At 43.1% G+C, this 23,066-nt stretch overlaps 3 protein-coding genes across 4 annotated transcripts; all 3 read left to right on the top strand.

The window, feature by feature from the left end:
- Positions 1–14,360: 14,360 nt before the first annotated feature.
- Positions 14,361–16,028, top strand: LOC9316556 (alkane hydroxylase MAH1). The gene has a single exon (XM_021029975.1). The coding sequence runs from the start codon at positions 14,420–14,422 to the stop codon at positions 15,962–15,964; it is 1,545 nt and encodes a 514-aa protein (XP_020885634.1). The 5' UTR covers positions 14,361–14,419; the 3' UTR covers positions 15,965–16,028.
- A 1,636-nt stretch (positions 16,029–17,664) lies between these two features.
- On the top strand, positions 17,665–19,709 carry LOC9314733 (cytochrome P450 81D11). Of its 2 annotated transcripts, none has more exons than XM_021027581.1 (3): positions 17,665–18,229; positions 18,535–18,918; positions 19,001–19,709. In XM_021027581.1, exons 1-3 carry the CDS (start codon positions 17,729–17,731, stop codon positions 19,613–19,615), a joined length of 1,500 nt encoding a protein of 499 aa, XP_020883240.1. In that variant the 5' UTR covers positions 17,665–17,728; the 3' UTR covers positions 19,616–19,709. The 2 variants fall into 2 exon arrangements, with proteins under 2 accessions (XP_020883240.1, XP_020883242.1); XM_021027583.1 differs by having other exon boundaries at positions 18,185–18,229; positions 18,520–18,918.
- Positions 19,710–19,910: 201 nt separating this feature from the next.
- On the top strand, positions 19,911–22,682 carry LOC9314734 (probable receptor-like protein kinase At2g23200). Its single transcript, XM_021027580.1, has one exon. It carries the CDS (start codon positions 20,012–20,014, stop codon positions 22,514–22,516), a length of 2,505 nt encoding a protein of 834 aa, XP_020883239.1. The 5' UTR covers positions 19,911–20,011; the 3' UTR covers positions 22,517–22,682.
- The last annotated feature ends 384 nt before the right edge of the window (positions 22,683–23,066 follow it).

A 23,066-nucleotide genomic window follows, 5' to 3' on the forward strand; every position in this document is an offset into this window, starting at 1 on the left:
TTTTAAATCACCATTGAACTTTGTTTCATTACTTTTTGCTCTTACCATTATTTCGGTAAAGTTATTTATGCTCCTAAATCAAACTAAAGATTAGTATTATGAATCGAAATCGAAATATCTGTATCTTTTCTTAAGGTTAGCATAAGTGGTCCGTCAATACGACGGTCGAACACGGCAGTCAATAGTACTCGCCAAGGTTCACAGTTCCTAATAGTAGGTTGAGCAACACAGATGGCAATGAGGCCCGAACCGCTCCCTTTACCTGGAATATGAACCCTTGCTTGTCGATACGACTCGTCGTCTAGACTTAATCAACACGACCCTCCGTTCGTGCTAGCTTTAAGATTATGGTATCAGAGCGATATATATAACAACGAGTACAATAATAAAAGCAGAATGAGTTTGGTAAATGTTAGGGCTGAATTTGGCAGAGCAGTATAAAACATTTTTGTTCAGTCGTTTTTGTTGTCGGGAGGAAATGACCCAAAAACAGTGATGTGTCTATATTAATAATCAGAGACGTCTTGTTTTAATGTTCAATTATTTGTGGTCACTTCTTATGCTACACGTGTTTTTATGTTTTACACATGTGTGTTTAATGTACTCGTTTTTCAACACCCAGTGAGATTATCATTTGATCTATAATTGTGTATTTTGATTTCAGAGTATTTTTAAGTGTATGTCAAATGTCATAATGGCGAATATATTTGGTGGAAAAGCAATCTTAGAAATTACAGGTATGTTTGACAAAAAAAAAGAAAAGAAATTACAGGTATATATTAGTGAAATTTTAAATCCGGTTTAGTTAGATGTTATGGCGAATGCATGCAGAATTTGTAACACAGCAAATTGAGGTGATTGATGTGCATTTTTTAAAAAATTTAATTTAATTTGACCAACACAATTTTCTTCTGTAAATTTTGTAACCATCACTCAAATATTAGAAAAATTAATAAATTTTATATCTTCATCGTAGTTATTGTGATCACCATTCAACATTTTTGAGCGAATCGTTATTGTAACCATACTTACTCAGCCTGATCCGCTTTTTTTTTTTTGTTTGGTGAAAAAAAAACAATTACTACCGATCCATTTGTTATGTTTTTATTCTGTCACCATTTAGGTTCTAACTATTGCGAGATAATACAAGACGAGACACAAAAACAAAAGATAGGGATGATTATTTTTAAGTGAAGTTCATCGAAACGTCACATGGCTATGGTTGAGAAAGGCACACAGAGTCGTAGCTTTAGCTTTGTATTCAAAACGCAATTAATATGTTCCTTCTTCTTGCATGTTGCTCTCACTTTTTCTTTCACTTCTTTCTTCTCTTTTCTAGGTTTTGTCTCTATCTTTTTGTTTTTCTTACTTAATATATAAATATATGAAATATTTTACTTAACTTTGATTAGATTCCTTTTTTATTGTCAAAGTCTTTGATCCCTATGTCTCAAACAAATATTTGTAGACTCTAGCTGAGGTTGAAAATGAGACAAAAAACATATCTAAATTTTTTTATTAAAAGTAGAAGAATAATATATCTTGGTTTTCTTTATCAAAAAATAAATAGATTGTTTTTGTTGTTTGTTTATAATCTGAGCAAAAAGGTGATAAAATCGAATCAAACACCAAACAAAATGAACTGATTAAAAAACATGTTTTCTTATAAAAAGTTACAAACTAATGATATAATCTAACATGAACTCTGTGAGAGATGGGCCTCAATCAGTTTTCTTCCCTGGCGGAAAATAAGCTAATATGTTACAAGTTACAACTTACAACTTACACTGTGGGCTCAAGTTGAATTGGGCTTGTTATTAAATTTGTAATGGGGTTTGTTATTGTTTGTATTTGCAATAATGTAATTTTATTATATCCAATAATTTAACCAGAAAATGAACCGAATTAAATAAAAATTTTGTTCAATTCGGAATTGATTTTAAATTATGAAACCGAATAAACCGATAACCGAACTGAACCGAACCAATAATTTGGTTCAATTCGACAGAATTTTGATCAACCCGAATAAACTGAAAATTCGAATAAACCGATCCGGATAAACGGAACCGACCAAATGCCCAGGCCTAGTTTCAACTTACACTGTGGGGTCAAGTTGAATTGGCCTGTTTCGGTGGGTGTTAATTGCGTTACTTTTCTGTTCTAAGTTCTTTTTTTTTTTCTTTTTTTTTTTTCTTTTCTGTTTTGAACAGCCTCTCTCACGTGAGTGTTATATATAGAGCAGAGAGAGATAGAGAGATCAAGAAGAAGAAGGAAACCTAGATATAGTGAGAAGTTCGAGTCTTCGTTATGAGAGTGTTCCTTTGATCTTTCTTACTATGTTGATTGTATCCACTTTTGCTTTCACATGTAACATAAAGAAAACGCTGTTATAACGTTGTGTAAGTTTTTGATTGATGGTAAAAATTTGTGGTAAGAGTCCCACGCAAGACGTTTTGGTAAATTGTCCGGGAACTCGTTAAATACACTGTGTCAAGGTTGAATTAAGAGTGGAGATCAAAGCAACCAAGTGATAAAAACCATTACAAACTCAATTTACTTAATGTTCACAAACTTAATTCTAGTTATATCTAACACATCTCGTAAGCTAATTGATTAAAAAATTTGGCAGTACCAAACATTTTAAGATTTTTCTTTGCATTATTGACTTTTCAATTACACTTTGTTGGGGTTGGATTCCATCCTTTGGCTCCGAGCCAGACTTTGAACACCTCGGGAGTTTTACAGAGATCACCTCGGGATATCGCATCAGCCACCTCGGGTTATCCACCTAATCGATTTAGTAGACCCGAGCCCCTCGCCTCGGGGATACTTGAACAAGACGTCTCAAGCACCCGAGCCCATCGCCTCGGGGATACCTGAACAAGACGTCTCAAGCACCCGAGCCCAATTGCCTCGGGGGTACCCGAGCCCAGTCGCCTCGGAAGTACTCGAGCCCAACCGCCTCGGGGCGCCCGAGCCCAATCGCCTCGGAGCACCCGAGCCCGTCGCCTCGGGGTACTCAAACAAGCCATTCTAGAGTGCCCGAGCCAGTCCTTCCTGTGTACCCGAGCCGGTTGCACGAGTTCTCCGAGGCGAAGTCTTCATCATCACCCGAGGCAAAGACTTGGTAAATATTCACCTTCAAAGTATCATTTCCAAGTAAGGTATCATTTCCGAAGGATCATTTCCGATAGACCCGGAAATGATAGGGGAGAATCTCGAAAGATCAACTCAAATCAGGAAACCCCCGAAAAATAAGGAAACTATCCTAATCCGCGATATTCTGAGCCGACTTCAAGATAAATGGAAATCTTCCGGGAATATCGCTGGAGAGGCGGTTTATCACCTATATATAAAGAGACTCAAGGCTCAAGCAAAGCACAAGCAATATCGCTCTAGACTTTACACTACGCAAAAGCTCTCACAGCACAAACACCTTTTTCTTTTACGATCAAACTCTTGTACGATCAAAACTACTCTTTTCATCAATAAGATCAAGAACACCATCTTTGGTTACAATTATTTTCTGTTGTTCTTTGAGAATTCACATATATCGTATCCCTAAATTTAAACCCTAGACAAATCTCGATTGTGTTAGTTTCGACTTCCACAGTTTGGCGCCGTCTGTGGGGATACTTTAGAATTCTCTTACCCTAAGACGCAGAACTCGATTACCAAAAAGGACGATGAACGAAGACGGTCGTCAGACACCACCAGCTGGAGGAGGGATCCCGAACCCTCCGAACCCTCACAATCCTCAAGCCGATCCGACGATCATAGCGACCCTAGCCGAATTGAAAGACCTGATGGTTAAATTCCAGAAGAAAGCTGACGACCAAGAGAAAGCTAACAAAACCCTGGCGCAGCGAGTCGACGAAATCGCAACACGTGGGCAACCAAAAACCACGCGTTTCCAGACTCGGCCGCCACGAGCTCGGAGGGACTTGCCCAGTATCAACCCGACAAGACTCACGTTCGCGACACCAACCGGCAACACCAGAGTCGCAAACCGAGCCGGACGCAGTGGACCTAACAGACGAGCCAGATGATCTGCAAGATGAGCGTACCCGAGCCGGAGCTAACTCCGCCGAGCGAACAGATCTCACTGACGATGAAGAAACTGAGGAAAACATCAGGTGGGCCGAAGAATCCGAAAGAGAAGACGAGCTAAGCAAGATCCGAGCCTCCCTAGCCAAGGCGGAAGCTGATATGAAGCTCGTCAAAACCCAGATACATAGTATCTCATCCTCCGCACCGAACATCGACCGAATTCTAGAAGAATCTCGGAATACGCCTTTCACCAAAAGAATTTCCGAAACGACGATGTCCAATCTGGGAAAGTTCAAAATCGACTCTTACAACGGATCAACCGATCCAAAGTGCCACATTAAATCGTTCGTGATATCTGTGGCCCGAGCCAGGTTCAAGCCCGGGGAAAAGGATGCAGGTCTATGCTTACTTTTCGTGGAACACCTCAAAGGACCCGCATTAGAGTGGTTTTCAAGATTGGAACGAAACTCGATTGACAGTTTCGACGAGCTGTCGACACTGTTCCTCAAGCAATACTCCGTGCTCATCGACCCCGGAACCTCCGACGCGGATCTGTGGTCCCTGTCTCAACAGCCCACCGAGCCGTTAAGAGATTTCCTCAAAACTTTCAAATCGACGCTAGCCAAGGTAGAAGGAATTATAGATGTAGCCGCTCTTTCGGCTTTAAAGAAAGCCCTCTGGTATAAGTCAGAGTTCAGGAAAGAGTTGAATCTGTCTAAACCGACAACAATTCGCGACGCGCTGCACCGAGCCTCGGATTTTGTCGCCCACAGAGAAGAGATGGCGCTACTAGCGAAGAGGCACGAGCCAACGAAACAGGCGCCCCGAGCCGAGAAAGCCGAAAAAGCCCAAGCGACGCCTCCGGTCTAGAAAAAAACACGCGAGAGCGGTACGTATACGCATCACGAGGGGCGTAATTTCTCAGGATACCATAGCTACCAGATTGATACGTCCCGAGGCCGCGGCCACGGCTGAGGCCGAGGTCGTGGGCGAGGAAGAGAGTCCTTCACTTGGACAAGGGATCAGCCACCGAGCAATGATCAAGAATACTGCGAACACCACAAAAGTTTTGGCCATCATACCTCGAGATGCCGAAGCCTCGGAGCCAAGTTAGCAACCAAATTCCTAGCTGGAGAGCTCGGGACGAATGTTACTCTTAAGGACCTCGAGCCAGAACCAGAGCTCGAGCAGACCAACCCGGGAAGAGATCCCGAACCAAGGAACCAAGAGTCTCAGAAAAGAACCTGGGGGTCGGAAGACGAAGACCGAGATGGTACGCGGCAGAAGGTTCTTACCATAATGGGTGGATCGCCATACTGTCTAACACCGTAGCGGCAATTAAAGCTTATCAACGCCAAGCCGAGACGCCTAGAAACTGGACAAGACGCTTCGATCGACCTAACAACGTGATCACATTCGAAGAAAGCGAGACAAACGGGCTCGACATGCCTCAAAACGATCTGATCGTCGTCACTTTAGCGATAGGAGACCATGATATTTACCGAGTATTAATTGACACTGGCAGCACCATCGACGTAATCTTTCGCGAAACGCTCCGACAAATGAACATCGACATGTCACAGGTGATTCCGACCCGAGGCCTGTCCTCGGATTTTCAGGGGAAACTTTGATGACGCTTGGAACCATCCAACTACCAGTCCGAGCCGGCGGGGTAACAAAGATAGTCAACTTCTCAGTCACCGATCGACCTACCATCTACAACGTCATAATGGGAACTCCGTGGTTAAACCTAATGCGAGCTGTCGCATCAACATATCATCTGTGTGTCAAATTCCCGACCCCCAATGGCGTGAAAACGATCTGGGGCAGTCAGAAAAATTCTCGGATGTGTTTCATGGCAGCACACAAACTCCGAAACCCTGTCACTGAAGCGAAGGCTGAAACGGATCACAAGAAATCAAAACTTGGCCGGAGTGAAGAGAAGGCTATATCTAAACAGTTATAGCAATTACAGATCGAGGAGGCGCGCGAGGAGAAGAAGCCTACCTCGGATCCTGTAATCTCCATTAGCCTCGACGACGAACGGCCTGAACGATGCGTGGAAATTGGCAGCGACTTAACCGAGGAAATCAAGACCGAGCTCATCTCATTCCTCAAAGAGAACATCGACACTTTCGCCTGGTCGGCTGAAGATTTACCTGGGGTAAGCATCGACGTAATCTGCCACGAGCTGAATGTTGACCCATCTTTCAAGTCCATCAAGCAGAAGCGAAGAAAATTGGGTCGGGATCGCGCAGATGCAGTGAACGCCGAAGTAGAAAAGCTCCTGAAGATCGGCTCGATCTCTGAAGCAAGATATCCGGACTGGTTAGCAAATCCTGTCGTGGTTAAAAAGAAAAACGTCAAGTGGAGAGTCTGCGTCGATTTCACCGATCTGAACAAAGCTTGCCCTAAAGACAGTTTTCCGCTCCCACATATCGATCGTTTAGTGGAAGCAACCGCGGGAAATAAGTTACTATCATTCATGGATGCTTTCGCAGGATACAATCAGATTCTCATGCACCCCGACGATCGCGAGAGGACAGCATTCATCACAGACCGAGGTATCTACTGTTACAAAGTCATGCCCTTCGGACTCAAGAACGCTGGCGCAACGTATCAACGGCTCGTCAAGAGGATGTTCTCCGAGCAGCTCGGGAGGACGATGGAAGTTTATATCGACGACATGTTAGTCAAATCCCTTGAAGAAAGCGATCACATATCCCATCTACGTGACTGTTTTCGCCAGCTCAACAAGCACAACATGAAGCTTAACCCGGCAAAATGTCGTTTCGCGGTAAAGTCTGGAGAATTCTTGGGATATCTCGTAACTCACCGAGGCATCGAGGCAAACCCGAAGCAAATCGATGCTCTACTAAACATGCCCTCACCACAGAACAAGCGCGAAGTCCAACGTCTCACCGGGAGAGTCGCAGCCTTGAACCGATTCATCTCGCGGTCCACTAACAAATGCCTTGCTTTCTACGATACTCTGCGCGGGAACAAGAAATTCGAATGGACCGATTGCTGCGAAGAAGCTTTCCAGGAACTGAAGAAGTATTTGCCCAATCCACCGGTGTTAGCGAAACCAGTCCCGGGTGAGCCATTATTCCTGTACATCGCAGTCTCTGATACGGCTATAAGTGGAGTCATAGTCAGGGAAGACAGAGGGGAGCAGAAGCCGATTGCTACGATACGTTCACCGACGCGGAAACACGCTACCCGCAAACTGAAAAGCTCGCCCTCGCCGTAGTAATGTCAGCTCGGAAGCTACGGCCATATTTCCAGTCTCACTCAATTGTCGTCATGGCGCCCGTATCACTCCGAACCATCCTGCACAGTCCGAGCCAATCGGGACGCTTGGCCAAGTGGGCGGTAGAACTCAGCGAGTATGACATCGAATACAGAAACAAAACATGCGCGAAATCCCAAGTCCTGGCCGATTTTATCATCGAGCTGCCAACAGAGAACGCCCGAGAAGAGTCACCCAACGCTGTTTGGATCCTCCACGTCGACGGCTCATCCTCAAAACAAGGTTCTGGCGTCGGAATCCGCCTGGCATCACCAGAGGGTGAAATCCTTAAACAATCCTTTTGGCTAAATTTCGACGCGACTAACAACGTGGCTGAGTACGAAGCGCTGATAGCAGGACTTAAGCTGGCTCGGGGACTTAAGATCAACAAGCTGCGAGCCTTTTGCGACTCCCAGCTCGTGGCTAATCAATTCAATGGAGAATACGCGGCTCGCGGCGAACGAATGGAAGCGTATCTTGCTCTCACGCAAGACTTGGCGAATCAGTTCGGAGAGTTTGAGTTAACCAGAATCCCACGAGGTGAGAACACATCGGCCGATGCCTTAGCGGTTCTAGCTTCAACCTCCGACCCAAATCTGAAGAGAATCATACCGGTTGAGTTCATCGAAAAGCCGAGCATTGAAGATAATAGCAAGGATCAAGTTCTAACAGCTCGGGAGACAAAAGAACCGGAAGAAATGGACATCGAACAGCTAGACCAGCAAACTACGGACGCAACCGAGCCCGAATACGGAAGCGACGCCAAATGGATCGGAGTCATCCGAAGCTACATCGCCGATGGAGAAGTTCCTACTGAAAAATAGGCAGCTCGGAAGCTTAAGGCCAAAGCGGCTCGGTATACTTTAATCGATGGGGAGCTCTTTAAATGGCGATTTTCTGGTCCCCTCCTTATCTGTGTCGAAGGAAATGAAGCTCGGAGAGTCATGGAAGAAGTACACGGCGGATCTTGTGGAAACCACTCTGGCGGAAGAGCCCTGGCTATAAAGATCAAACGCCACAGATATTTTTGGCCGACGATGGTCAAAGACTGCGAGAAGTTTTCTCAACGATGTGAAAAATGCCAGAGGCACGCACCAACCATTCATCAACCCGCCGAGCTCCTCTCTTCCATCACTTCGCCTTATCCATTCATGCGATGGTCCATGGACATCATCGGACCTCTACACAACTCCAAGCAGAAGAAACTCGTCCTCGTGCTGACAGACTACTTCTCCAAATGGATCGAGGCGGACTCCTACGCCAGCATCAAAGACGCGCAGGTCGAGAACTTCGTCTGGAAGAACATCATTTGCCGCCATGGGATACCTTACGAGATCGTCACAGACAACGGATCGCAGTTTATTTCGGCTCGGTTCGAAGGATTCTGCGAGAAATGGGGAATTCGCCTCAGCAAGTCTACGCCTCGGTACCCTCAGGGAAATGGACAGGCCGAGGCGGCAAACAAGACGATTCTCGACGGAATAAAAAAGCGCCTCGACGCGAAGAAAGGCCGTTGGGCCGACGAATTGTAAGGAGTATTATGGTCGCACAGAACCACGCCGCGGCGGGCCACGGGAGAAACACCTTTCGCCCTTGTCTACGGCACGAAGTGTGTGATTCCCACCGAAGCTGAGATCCCGGGACTAAGAAGACGTTTCCTCCCCGAGCAGGAAAATTCCAACACTCAGATGATGCTAGACGAGCTGGACTTAATTGACGAAAGAAGAGATTCGGCTTTGATCCGTATGCAAAACTATCAAAATGCAACGGCTCGGTACTACAATTTTCACGTCAAGCATCGCCGCTTCCACGAAGGAGATCTTGTACTGCGCAAAGTTTTCCAGAATACTGCCGAACAGAACGCAGGTAAGCTCGGCACGAATTGGGAAGGACCTTACACGATCGCAAAGGTAATCCGTCCCGGCGTCTACGAACTCGTCAACATGAACGGCAAAGCGGTACCTTGATCCCTGAAAAGGGTACGTAGGCAGCTCGTCCTCGGACGAGTTCAGCTACCCCCTAATTAAAAAAGGGGGGGAGTGGGTCCGTATACATATATATATACTCCCACTAAATTTTTCAAATTCTCTAAGTTTTTACCCTTCGGATTATCAATTTTATCCACATCGGAAATTTTAACGGTCATCTCATCGACCTATAAAGCTAAAAGTTCGTTCGGACGATGGCCACGTCCTCGGATAGAAAAAGCTCTTTTCACCACTTCGGTTACAGCGCGCTATACAAGCATTCGAGACAATTCGGTCGGAGATATTTTGCCATAAGGAAATTGCCTTCAGAAAACCCAGTTGACTTCGACACTGGTACCCCAGTTCGCTTCTAAGCACTGGTTTCGACTACATCAGCTCGGGTCGCAACCGATAAGGATTAGTCCCACTTAGTCAAAACCCAGTTATCCTAACACTGGTGCACGACTCACTACACTTTCGGCTCGAAAATTAAAACATTTGGATTTAATTTCTCAACGAGCAAATCATAAACCCGGTTAACTTAACACTGGTGCACGATGCTTCTCGCTGTCGGCTCGGAAGTTAAATCTAGCTATTTGACATTAGTATTGGATTCAGTTCGGAAAAGTTTTAAGATAAAAATACTTAACATCCAGTGGATAAAGCCGTCCAGGCATGTTTTACAAAAAAGGCAAAAGAGAGAATAAAAAGACATCTCGGGATCAGATCGACTCTTGGTTAACCGGCGAAACTTGAGCTACCTCGGTACCTCGGTTCGAACCAGACTGGTCGGCAATGCCTATCGCAGCCGCGGCGCCTTCTATCAAACGGTTCCCGAAGCTATCGTCGACAGAGTCCGGGGAAACCGGAGGAAGCTTCAAGTCCTCTCGCAGCTCGGTCCCTAGACGGACGTACTCATCCTCGGCGTCCCCATACTCAGCCGTCCATTGAAGGACCTCGGCCTTCTCATCTTCTACCTTTTTCCCATCCTCCAGCTCGGCTATCAGCTCGGCATTGGCCCGCGCTTGCACCAAGTACATGTAGCGCGTGGATACCTCCCCGAACTGGTCCATCTTCGCCTCGATAGCCCTGACCTTCTCGGCAAACTCCCTTTTGGCTGCCCTCCTTTCTCTGACAATCTCCTTCTCCCGGAGAGCCTTCTCTTCGTTAAATAACCGATGGAGTCGTTCGACCTCGGCCTCAAGCTTTCTCTGAGTCCGCAGGCTATCCTCAGAAGCTTTCAATCGCTCCACCTTCTCGGCCTTGGCCAACGCCTCAGCTGCTTGTTTAGCCGCGATCGCCTCGGACAACCTAGCTTCGACCTTAGCTCGGGACGTCTCCGATCTCTCACGGGCCAGCTCGGACTTCCGAGCTCCAGAATCATAGGCCCGAACCATGGAATTCATCGAATGGAAGGCCTGAAATAGAACAAGAATCATTAGCAAGCAAATATGGAAAAGATAGTACAATAGGTCGAGAACAGATCGATGATACCTTTAGGAATCCAGCAGCGGTTTCACGGTAGTTTTGAGCCTCCAACAAGGCGTCGGGAGCAGACAGTGGCGGACCCGAGCAAGAAGCGACAAAATTCGCCGAAGCGATCTTGTCCTTGTACACTGGAGCCATCACCTCGGGGTCCTTTTCCCCTAGTTTTGGATTTTGCCTCGGCGGCTGGAGCAGCAACGACAAGAGCCCCTACCACCTCGGGGACATCGGTCGTAGGGGAGATGTGCCCGGCCACCTCGGGAACGATCGAAACCATATCCCGAGCTTCATCAGTTGCCTCGGCACCAATAACGACCTCAGGGTTGGCCTCGGGAGGAGTAGGAGGTCTGAAGTTTGCCTCCAAAACGGCTTTTTCCTTAGCCGCCTTCTTTTCAGCAGCCTTCCTGGCTCTCAGAGACTGCGCAGCGCCCTGCATCTCGATAAGATAATCTAGGTGATGATCGGACGATTCGGAAGAAGACTAGCAGGGAGCTCCGTGCAGCAAACGCAAGGCTCTCTCAATTCTTTCCTGGGAGAAGTGTTTTGTCCAATCGCACTTCCGAGCAATTAGTTCGTCGTGGAGATCTAGAAAACCTTCGGGAATGTCTTCGAGAAACGACGGGTTCCGATCTGCATGAACAAGAAAAACGGTCAGTAAAAAGGTTAAAGCAAAACAAAACAGCAAATACGACTTCGGGCGTAGTACCGATTTGTCTCCACTTTCCAACAACTTTCCCTAAGTAGTCCTCGTGGACACTATACTCATTCAAGGCTACGTAGAAGAAGTTATCGGTGTACTTCTCATCCTTGCTCGGGAAGCCACCGATAACCCTCCTATTTGGCCTCGGGGATATATAAAATCTCTCAACAGGGCCTGGTATGTGCCGGATCTCCAGGAGATTCCTTAAGTGGCTAAGGCCGACAATATTGACTGTCTCAATACTTCGGACTAGAATCCCCACTAGATGCCGCAGGCCTCGGGTCGTTATCTGGGATAGAGCAATCTTGTACGACCACAGAAACGCCAAAATCGGCCTCGGGATTAGAAGCCAAAGATAGAAATAGTAGAAAAACCCCTCGTAAAGGGTAAAAAACCCCTCGGGTGGATCATCTGCTCGCTCATTCGGAGTTGGAAGTCTTAGTTCAATCCCCTCGCTAAAACCGAACCGGGCCTTGAGATCCCGAAGGGAGTCCTCCGTGCATAAGCTGGAACCCGGGGGATCGGGTTTCCTAGCTTTCTTGGCTCGCTTCCTCTTCTGTTGACCCTTGGCTGCTTGAACTCTAGCTTGAAGCAACCTGGCCGCCTCATCAGAGTCATAATGAACCTCCTCGGCCTTACTAGGAAGAAGAGGCGCCTCGGGGGCACTTTGCCAGCTTGAGACTCCAGCTTCGCCAACTACCGGCGGATGTATCCCCCTCCTATTCAAAATCGCCTCGGGATCATCAGGCAAATCCTGATCCCGAGCCACATCTGCAATCGCATCTTCCCGAGCGATGAAACGGCTCGGGTCTTCTTCCCGTGAAGCCGACTCTGCATCACTACCACGGTACAATTCGATCTGACGGTCCGCCTCGGGGTCGCTCGAAGAACTCCAGACCAACTTTCTCTTGTAGACAGGGAGGTGAGTGTCGCCTCGGGGCGAATCACTGGAATCAGAAAGAGACATTTTCCGGCTCGGGAGATTGAAGAAGTTGATCGGAGGAACAAAGCTTGACAGATCGGAGAAATCAACCTAGATCTAATGACGGTGGCGCTATGACGGAAGTATTAACGGAAAAAGTAGAAAATACAAGAACTCAAGATCAGAGAGAAGAGAACGAACCTTGAAAATTTTCCTTTGCAATTGCGAAATGAAAAAATAAATCGGAGGCTTAACATTTATAGAGATTTGGGGCGCGTCGGGTACGAACGAGCCAAATAAAACACATCGTATCTGTGTCTAAGGCGCGTCGGGTACGCACGAATTGAGTAGGATACTTCGCATCCGCATGAATCTCGGGAATCAGCGAAAAGACCTTTCCACTTCTCGAGAAGGAATCCCAACCGTCACACGCCAAGAGAAGATGAAACGACAGGAATTCGAATCGCCAAAAACTTTAAAGGGACCGAACTGTCCAAAGTAAACGGCTCAGCCTAATTGTCATAGAGCTCGTCACGCTTGGGTCCCCAAACTAACGAGCTGGGGGGCTAACTGTTGGGGTCGGATTCCATCCTTTGGCTCCGAGCCAGACTTTGAACACCTCGGGAGTTTTACAGAGATCACCTCAGGATATCGCATCAGCCACCTCGGATTATCCACCTAATCGATTTAGTAGACCCGAGCCCCTCGCCTCGGGGATACCTGAACAAGATGTCTCAAGCACCCGAGCCCATCGCCTCGGGGATACCTGAACAAGACGTCTCAAGCACCCGAGCCCAATAGCCTCGGGGGTACCCGAGCCCAGTCGCCTCGGAAGTACTCGAGCCCAACCGCCTCGGGGCGCCCGAGCCCAATCGCCTCGGAGCACCCGTGCCCGTCGCCTCGGGGTACTCAAACAAGCCATTCTAGAGTGCCCGAGCCAGTCCTTCCTGTGTACCCGAGCCGGTTGCACGAGTTCTCCGAGGCAAAGTCTTCATCATCACCCGAGGCAAAGACTTGGTAAATATTCACCTTCAAAGTATCATTTCCAAGTAAGGTATCATTTCCGAAGGATCATTTCCGATAGACCCGGAAATGATAGGGGAGAATCTCGAAAGGTCAACTCAAATCAGGAAACCCCCGAAAAATAAGGAAACTATCCTAATCCGCGATATTCTGAGCCGACTTCAAGATAAATGGAAATCTTCCGGGAATATCGCTGGAGAGGCGGTTTATCACCTATATATAAAGAGACTCAAGGCTCAATCAAAGCACAAGCAATATCGCTCTAGACTTTACACTACGCAAAAGCTCTCACAGCACAAGCACCTTTTTCTTTTACGATCAAACTCTTGTACGATCAAAACTACTCTTTTCATCAATAAGATCAAGAACACCATCTTTGGTTACAATTGTTTTCTGTTGTTCTTTGAGAATTCACATATATCATATTCCTAAATTTAAACCCTAGACAAATCTCGATTGTGTTAGTTTCGACTTCCACACACTTCAAATTATGTTGGTATGTGGAGCCAAATTTTTCTGATCCCTTCATTGACCAGACGACCGGACTGCACGGTGATTGACAAATGTTATAATTAAAAGTTTCTTGTTTGTTTCTTTGGTTGGTTCTTGGTTACAGAAACCAGCTAGATCCTTTGTGTATTATCTATTGGGACAAATAACTATGAAAATATCAATTGTCACATGCATTGGTTTCCAAATTATTATTATTATTATATTTTTTTGCATTGGTTTCCAAATTAGATTCAACAAAGCTAGATACGGAACAAAACAAATGGATCAATAATAACCAGAAAAAGTAAGATATTATCTAATTTCATTACCTACACGAGAGAGACACATCACCAGTTTCAATGGCACGCAGGCCCTTGTATTAATTTATACATTATCTTATATTATATATTTACATATGTAATAGGAACAAAAACAAGAATCATGTTTCCACAAAAAAAGAAGAAGAAACACTTTCTCAATTCTCTCTAATGGCTCTAATAACCTTACTTGAAGTCTCAATTTCTTTACTTTTTATCTCCTTCCTTTACGGATATTGCTTGATTAGCAAGAAACCTCATCGTTCGTTTCTCACTAACTGGCCGTTCCTCGGTATGCTTCCGGGTTTACTCGTGGAGATCCCTCGTGTTTATGACTATGTAACCGAGCTTCTCGAGGCCTCAAACTTAACTTATCCTTTCAAAGGTCCGTGTTTCGGGGGCCTCGACATGTTGATCACCGTTGATCCGGCTAATATCCACCACATCATGAGCTCAAACTTCGCGAATTACCCGAAAGGATCCGAGTTCAAGAAGATATTCGATGTTTTGGGAGATGGCATTTTCAATGCAGATTCTGAGTTATGGAAAGATCTGAGGAAATCAGCTCAAAGCATGATGACTCATCAAGATTTTCAAAGGTTTACACTAAGAACAAGCATGAGTAAGCTAGAGAAAGGGCTTGTCCCACTTCTTGATTACGTTGCTGAGAAGAAACTAGTCGTTGACTTACAAGATGTGTTCCAAAGATTTACGTTCGACACTTCGTTTATTTTAGCGACCGGGGTTGATCCAGGTTGTCTTGCGACCGAAATGCCGCAAATCGAGTTTGCTAGAGCTTTAGACGAAGCAGAGGCAGCAATTTTCTTCAGGCATGTCAAGCCGGAGATGGTTTGGAAGATGCAAAGATTTATTGGGTTTGGAGATGAGATGAAGATGAGAAAAGCTCACTCGACTTTCGACCGAGTTTGCTCTAAATGCATAGCTTCTAAGAGAGATGAAATAACCAATGGGGTTATTAACATCGACTCTTCTTCTAAAGATTTGTTGATGTCTTACATGAGTGTGGATACGACCAAGTACAAGTTGTTGAATCCAAGTGATGACAAATTCCTTAGAGACATGATCTTAAGCTTCATGATAGCTGGTAGAGACACCACAGGCTCTGCTCTCACTTGGTTCTTTTGGCTTCTCTCCAAGAACCCAAAAGCCATAACCAAGATTCGTCAAGAAATCAACACAAAACTATCTCCAAGAACCAACGATTTTGATTCTGATTCATTCAGTTCTCAAGAGTTAAACAAGTTGGTGTATTTACATGGCGCATTGTGTGAAGCCCTCAGGCTATATCCACCGGTTCCATTTCAGCACAAGTCTCCTACAAAACCTGACGTTCTTCCGAGTGGACACAGAGTCGATGCGAGTTCGAAGATTGTGTTCTGTCTTTACTCATTGGGGAGAATGAAATCGGTTTGGGGAGAAGATGCATCGGAATTTAAACCGGAGAGATGGATTTCAGAGAGTGGAAGGTTGATTCATATGCCATCTTTTAAGTTCTTATCGTTCAATGCCGGTCCAAGGACTTGTTTGGGGAAAGAAGTCGCCATGACACAGTTGAAGACAGTGGCTGTAAAAATTATACAAAACTATGAGATAAAGATCGTTGATGGACACAAGATCGAGCCAGTTCCTTCTATTATCCTTCACATGAAGCATGGGCTTAAAGTTACAGTCACTAAGAGATGTAATATGGTCTGAATATTATGCATAATTTTGAACTATATTATAAGTATGGAAATAATTATTAGAATTTTGTCAAATACTTGAATAGGAGGGGTAATGTCTAACAACTAGAACACATGCACAATTGAAAAAAAAAACTTATTTTCTTTATTAAGAATCGCTTAAACAATCTTGCAGATCTGTTTAATCAGATTTATATGTAGTTTACAGACTCGTCACTAACTAATTCCTAACTACTCAATCCCACTATCAAGAGCTATGTATCAGTCTTTATTCACTTACCAAGAATCCTAAAAACTTTCTATGCTTAGATCTTGTGATTTCACAAAAGACGGCCAACCTAAACTAAGAATCTAGGTCGACAATATATTGGTAGCAACACATCATATTGTTAACCTAACTTCCTAATACAAGATATCTTCAAATCCTCATTTCTTTGATATGATAATACCTTGACCTTGCCTTGTATAAAATGGAATTCTCCATATCCAGAATCCGAGGAAGCTGCTTCCCGCGTAACGCTTTCTTCTGTGTCCAACGGTCTTATCTTGTTGATCCAATAGCCTTATCCTATTGATCCACCAGTGACCAGCCTTATTTATGCTTACATTATGTTTATAATAAAATTAATATTTACTCAAATAAGTTCTTAGAATACTAGGAGTCTTCCATAATATAGAAATAGTCGAGTGTTACATTTTTCTTTAGATTCATCCAAATTTACTCGAATTCACAACAAACATTCATTTTTTTTTTCAATTTTTAATCTTTTGCTCTTATTCTTTTTGTAATCGTAGTTATACTCGACCGTTGTCATAAACACGAAACAAGTTTAGTGCATTCAATTATAACTACTAGCGAAATGAGTACGTATTCAAAAGTATTTTTTACCGCTTTCCCAAAAAAAAAAAAGAGTTTTTACCGTTGACGGCTCGGTTTTGGGCTTCTTGCGAAATGCTTCTAAATCTAGTTGTAATTTGTAACAAGGTGTTTTACAATCTGCATTCGTTCTTCTCCTTTTGCAACTCTTTCGGGAAGGACAACATAAACGTCATTGATTCATCTTGTTCTCACGGCTTCTTTGCTTGTTTGAGTAGATGAAACAAAAATTTGGTTTAATTACCGTTTTATGCTTTCATTTATTTATCTTTTTTGCCATGGAACCATGTGTATAGGTTTCAAATCTTTGGAGTGTAACCTAAATTGCTATTCTTACCATTTTCAGTAAAATCTAATTTAAGTTTTAAATGTATCTTTTTAAATCAGTTTTTTATTTTTATTTTATTAAAATATCACTAGGTTTACTATGTTGAATCTCGATTTGCTTTGTATTTTTATTGTGTTTGTATATAATTTTTTGTTTTTCTCATTCTTTGGTATAAAGAGTTTACAAATGAAACATCCGCAAAAATCTAGATCTTGAAACACTGACTAATTAAACAATATGTTCTACTATCATCTTCTTATATAGATAGATCCAACCTAGATATGAGTTATTATCATAAATTTTCAATCCCTTAAAATCCTAGTAAAACACAAACAAAGTAATTAACAATGTTGATTTATATATTACACATGTTTATTTATAATTAATTGCATGAGACGTTATGAAACATATCTTTATTGACAGGTGGGATATTATTCCCATGATAACACCAAAATTTGAACATCTTTTTTTCATCATCATACTCCACGAAAGCACTCACTTTCGTTATAAATTAAGCTATAACTTTTAACTCCAATGTTTCAATTCAACACATTTACAAGTTCTTAGATCTAATGGAAACTCATTTCCTAATTTTATCTCTCGCCTTCTTCTTTTTCATTTCTCTTAAACTTTTGTTTGGTAAAAGGCATAACAAGTTTAACCTACCACCAAGTCCAGCTAGGCCACTTCCATTTATTGGACACCTTCACCTCCTAAAGAAGCCGCTTCACCGTACATTCCTCTCTTTCTCTCAATCCCTAGGTGGCGCCCCGATTTTCTCCATCCGCCTCGGAAACCGTCTCACGGTTGTTGTCTCCTCCTACTCCATCGCTGAAGAATGCTTTACAAAAAACGACATTGTTTTGGCCAATAGGCCAAAGTTCATTCTCGGGAAACATATTGAGTACAACTTCACCACTATGACAAGTGCGCCTTATGGTGACCACTGGCGAAACCTGCGCCGTATCGGTACCCTCGAGATATTTTCTTCACACAAGCTCAATGGCTTTTTATCTATCCGTAAGGATGAGATCCGACACTTGTTATTGCTCCTATCAAAAAACTCGCAACATGTATGTAAGCTTCTTCTACATATCAAAAAAAAATTTATATAGCAAGAGAATCTTATAAGTCATAGTTAACCTATATCGATTTGTGCTAGTAACGTCACTGTATTATTATCTAGGTTTAAACTTGGCCATGTGCATGTGCTAGAGATGTAGACGCCAAAACAAATATAACATAGGAACTCTACTAAAATATCTTAATAATCTCAGAGAAAAAATGTATATACATATTCTATACCAAGTAAAGATTGGGAAGTATAAATATGAAAATTTGAGAACTAATCTATTTGTTTAAGTGATTATAAAATCAGGGGTTTGCGAAGGTGGAGATGAGACAATTGTTTTATGATTTGACTATCAACAACATTCTTCGAATGATAGCCGGGAAACGATATTATGGAGAGGGAACAGAGCAAGATGACGTTGCGCGGCGAGTGAGCCAGTTGATTGACGAGATTGTGTACAGGGCTGGCGCTGGGAATGCAGCCGATTATTTACCGATTTTGCGTTGGATTACAGATTTTGAGAAAGGGGTCAAGGAGTTAGCGAGTCGAGTTGATGAGTTTTTGCAGAGTCTGGTCGATGAGAAACGTGTGGATAAAGAAAAGGGTAACACTATGATGGATCACTTACTTTTCCTCCAAGAGACTCAGCCTGATTACTATACAGATGTCACTCTTAAAGGAATCATAATTGTAAGTTTGAGGAATTCATATACAAAATGTAACAACACTAATCAAACTTTATGATAGCTGATTATTGATTTTAATTTTACAGGTTATGATACTTGCCGGGACTGAAACATTAGCAGGAACTTTAGAATGGGCGATGCTGAATTTGTTGAACCATCCAGAAGTACTAGAGAAAGCGAGGACCGAAATCGATACCAAAATCGGTTTTGACCGGTTAATAGATGAAGCCGATACTAAAAATCTCCCTTATCTCCAATGGATAGTGTTGGAGACCCTACGTCTTCATCCAGCAGCTCCAACAAATGTTCCACATATGACGTCAGATGATTGTATGTTGGCAGGATACGACGTTCCACGTGGTTCGATGTTATTGGTGAACATATGGGCCATGCATAGAGACCCGTCAGTATGGGAAGACCCCGAAATGTTCAAGCCAGAGAGGTTCGAAAATCAAAAGCTTAATCAAAAGTTGTTGTCGTTTGGGATTGGACGAAGAGCTTGTCCTGGGGTTGGCCTAGCTCATCGGTTACTGAGCTTGGCTCTTGGATCGATGGTTCAGTGTTTTGAATGGCAGAGAATTGGAGAAGAATATGTTGACACGAGAGAAGAACTTATGGCCATGATGCGTCCTGCGACACCATTGCTAGCCATGTGTAAAGCTCGTCCCATTGTCCATAAGATTCTTAATGCTTTTGCTTGAAGTGTAACTAAAAAAATATGTACTAAAAAAATTATCATGTCAAAAAATCAAATAGACAAACATATAACTTATACAAATTTCTAAATTTTAATAACTCGAATTAATTTTTTTTTTTTTTTGAGAAATATAGAGACTGACCGTTTACTAGGTCAGTTTTGGAGAGCCATAGGTAAAGAGATTAGAGAGTGATGATTGTTTCACAGGACAAAAGACGATGACTTAAAAAGTCAACTCCAGTCTTCTCTCTTTTCGTTCCACCAATAATTTCAATTCTCTATTTCTCTTTTAATCTCATCTTCTTCTTCAATCCAGTCTTCACATCGACCACACATGTTTCTTCATCCATTGACCTCAAATACTTGACTTTCCCTCTTTCTCCTTCTCTGCATCAAAGCTATGGAGAATTTCTGTTTTCAAAACTCTGTTTCTCTCTTTGTATCGATTATGGTTCTTGTTCTTCTTCCTCGTCTCACTCTTTCTGCTACTTCGACGTACACTCGTCCTGAGAAGTTTTACGTCAACTGTGGATCGGATTCTAATGTCTTTTATGGTGGTCAGACCTTCGTTGGAGATAAGAACTTCAGTGGTAACTCTGTTTCCTTCACCAATAGAACTGAAGTCATCGACAACCAATCGTCCGTTGTGCCTGAAATCTACCGGACGGTTAGGATATTCAGACGCCCTTCTTCTTACGAGTTCAAACTTGATTCTCTTGGTCTGCACTTTGTGCGTCTCCATTTCTCTGTTGTGTTTTCTCGGGCAGATCTTTTAACTGCTCGGTTCACTGTCTCTGCAATTTCTGGTTCTAATCATCACTTGAAAAGTTTCCCGCTTCAGAATTTCACTGAGACCCCAAGAGTTGAAGAGTTTCTCCTGATGATGGACTCGCTGGAGTTCGAAATTCGATTAGTGCCGGATCATTCCTCTTTGGCTTTCGTCAACGCCATTGAAGTGTTCCCTGCTCCTAATGACCTCGAAATTCAGCCAGATTTCGACAAGAATCTGCATATGATTTACAGATTAAACGTAGGAGGTGAGAAAATCACACCGGATAATGATACCTTGGGACGAACTTGGTCGCCTGATGATGAAGACTTTCTCTACCGAAAAGATTCTGCGAGGAACATTAATTCAACACAAACGCCTAACTACAATACAGCAGGGTCACTGTCAGCCACGGAATTCACTGCTCCTGCTTTCGTCTACAAGACAGCTAAAGCAATGAACCGCAGCTCGAATGAGCGGGTGGGGATGTTGACGAATGTTACATGGTCGTTCAAGGTCAAAAGTAACTATAGACACTTCATCAGGATTCATTTCTCTGATATTTTAAGTAACTTCTCAAACTCCGACTCCGATTTCTATCTCTATGTAAATGGGTACTGGCGAGTAGATGTAAAGCCTTCAGAGCAGCCTAAGTTGGCAACTCCGTTTTTTATCGATGTCGTGAATGTCTCTGATGGTTCTGGACTCTTGAATATTAGTATAGGTACTAAGGAGGCCGATAAAGATGCTGGTTTTCTGAATGGTCTGGAGATGATGGAGTTTTTGATTAAATCTGGTTCTGATTCTTCAAATAGAAGCAGTTCCCGGGTTCATATCATCGCTGGTTGTGTTTCTGCTGCTGCATCGGCTCTGGTCTTGAGTTTGTTGTTTATGGTATTCTTGAAGCGGAGGAGATCGAAGAAGACTAAGCCAGACGTTGAAGGCACTGTATGGTCTCCTTTGCCATTGCACAGAGGTGGAAGTTCAGACAATAGACCTATCTCACAATACCACAACTCGCCATTACGCAACCTACACTTAGGCTTAACGATTCCCTTCACAGACATTCTGAGCGCTACAAACAATTTCGACGAGGAGTTGTTGATCGGGAAAGGCGGGTTCGGAGATGTTTACAAAGCTATTCTTCCTGATGGAACCAAAGCCGCTATCAAAAGAGGCAAAACCGGCTCAGGACAAGGCATCTTAGAGTTTCAAACCGAGATTCAAGTCCTCTCAAGAATCCGGCACAAACACCTCGTCTCTCTAACGGGCTACTGCGAAGAAAACTCGGAAATGATCCTCGTCTACGAGTTTATGGAGAAAGGTACACTTAAAGAACATCTATACGGCTCGAATCTACCTCCCTTGTCATGGAAACAAAGACTAGAGATCTGCATTGGAGCAGCTAGAGGTTTACATTATCTCCACAGTTGCGCAGAAGGAGTAATCATACACAGAGACGTCAAATCCACAAACATACTACTAGACGAGAACACTATAGCCAAAGTCGCCGATTTCGGACTCTCGAAACTCACGATTCGTAATCAAGATCCAACTAATATCAGCCTAAACATCAAAGGAACATTCGGTTACTTAGATCCAGAGTATCTCCAAACACATATCTTAACAGAGAAATCTGACGTTTACGCATTCGGAGTCGTCCTCCTCGAGGTTTTGTTAGCGAGACCAGCTCTAGATTGTACTCTACGTTACGAAGAAGCGAATCTAGCGGAATGGGCGTTGTTCTGCAAATCAGAAGGTAAAATCGATGAGATCTTAGATCCGAGTTTGATAGGTCAAATTGAGACGAATTCTTTGAAGAAATTCATGGAGATTGCTGAGAAATGTTTGAAAGAGTGTGGAGATGAGAGACCGAGTATGGGAGATGTGATTTGGGATCTTGAGTATGTTCTTCAGCTTCAGATGATGACGATTCGTAGAGAAGCTCATGAAGAAGATAGTACGGCGATTGTCTCCTCTGGTGGTTCGTTGGTGGCTCCGAGGTTGATGGTGAGTGATTCGTTTAGCACGAACTCGTTTGTTCAGAAGGATGATGAATCGAAGAACAGATTTGGATTTACGGATTCGTCGGAGACTCGAGTTTTTTCGCAGTTGAAGATCTCTGACGCAAGATGATAAAATCATTTTCAATTGTGTGTAAAATTATAAATTTCTTGAAATGTGTCTCTGGTTCAATTTCAAAATTTAAAAGCCGGTTATTTCCGGTTTATAGATAATCGGAAATATGGAGAATTGGAGACGTTTTCCAAGTTCACCAAATATTACATTTTGGATGTAAACATTATTCCGACTTGGTTGGGATAAACTGACGAAACTTGAAATTTAAAACTGTGGCTATAACTTTGTCATTTAAAAAAAAAAGAAGATAGAAATACATGACAATATAACTATACATATTAAGTATCATCCAAAAAAAAAAAAACATCATCCATCAAAAATTTATAAATTAGCGATTTAAATATACTTGGATCATAAAAAAATATAATTCGATAAGACTAATCAAATTTGAATACCATAAAGTCATTAAACGAATCATGTAACAATAATTCGACAAAATGAAAATATATCACGTAAAAGAATAATCACATGTATCGGGAAAAATAAAAATAAAAAATCAATCAAACTAATATATATGTCAAACCGTGTAATATGGACTTTGGGACAC

The sequence above is a fragment of the Arabidopsis lyrata genome (genome assembly GCF_000004255.2).
Source record: "Arabidopsis lyrata subsp. lyrata unplaced genomic scaffold ARALYscaffold_4, whole genome shotgun sequence".
In the NCBI taxonomy this organism is placed as follows: domain Eukaryota; kingdom Viridiplantae; phylum Streptophyta; class Magnoliopsida; order Brassicales; family Brassicaceae; genus Arabidopsis; species Arabidopsis lyrata.

Coding starts and splice junctions, on each gene's coding strand:
- LOC9314733 (XM_021027581.1), top strand. CDS start 17,729: ATGGAAACTCATTTCCTAATTTTATCTCTCGCCTTCTTCTTTTTCATT. Junction 18,230..18,534: donor TATCAAAAAACTCGCAACAT/GTATGTAAGCTT, acceptor TTATAAAATCAG/GGGTTTGCGAAGGTGGAGAT. Junction 18,919..19,000: donor CTCTTAAAGGAATCATAATT/GTAAGTTTGAGG, acceptor TTAATTTTACAG/GTTATGATACTTGCCGGGAC.
- LOC9314734 (XM_021027580.1), top strand. CDS start 20,012: ATGGAGAATTTCTGTTTTCAAAACTCTGTTTCTCTCTTTGTATCGATT.
- LOC9316556 (XM_021029975.1), top strand. CDS start 14,420: ATGGCTCTAATAACCTTACTTGAAGTCTCAATTTCTTTACTTTTTATC.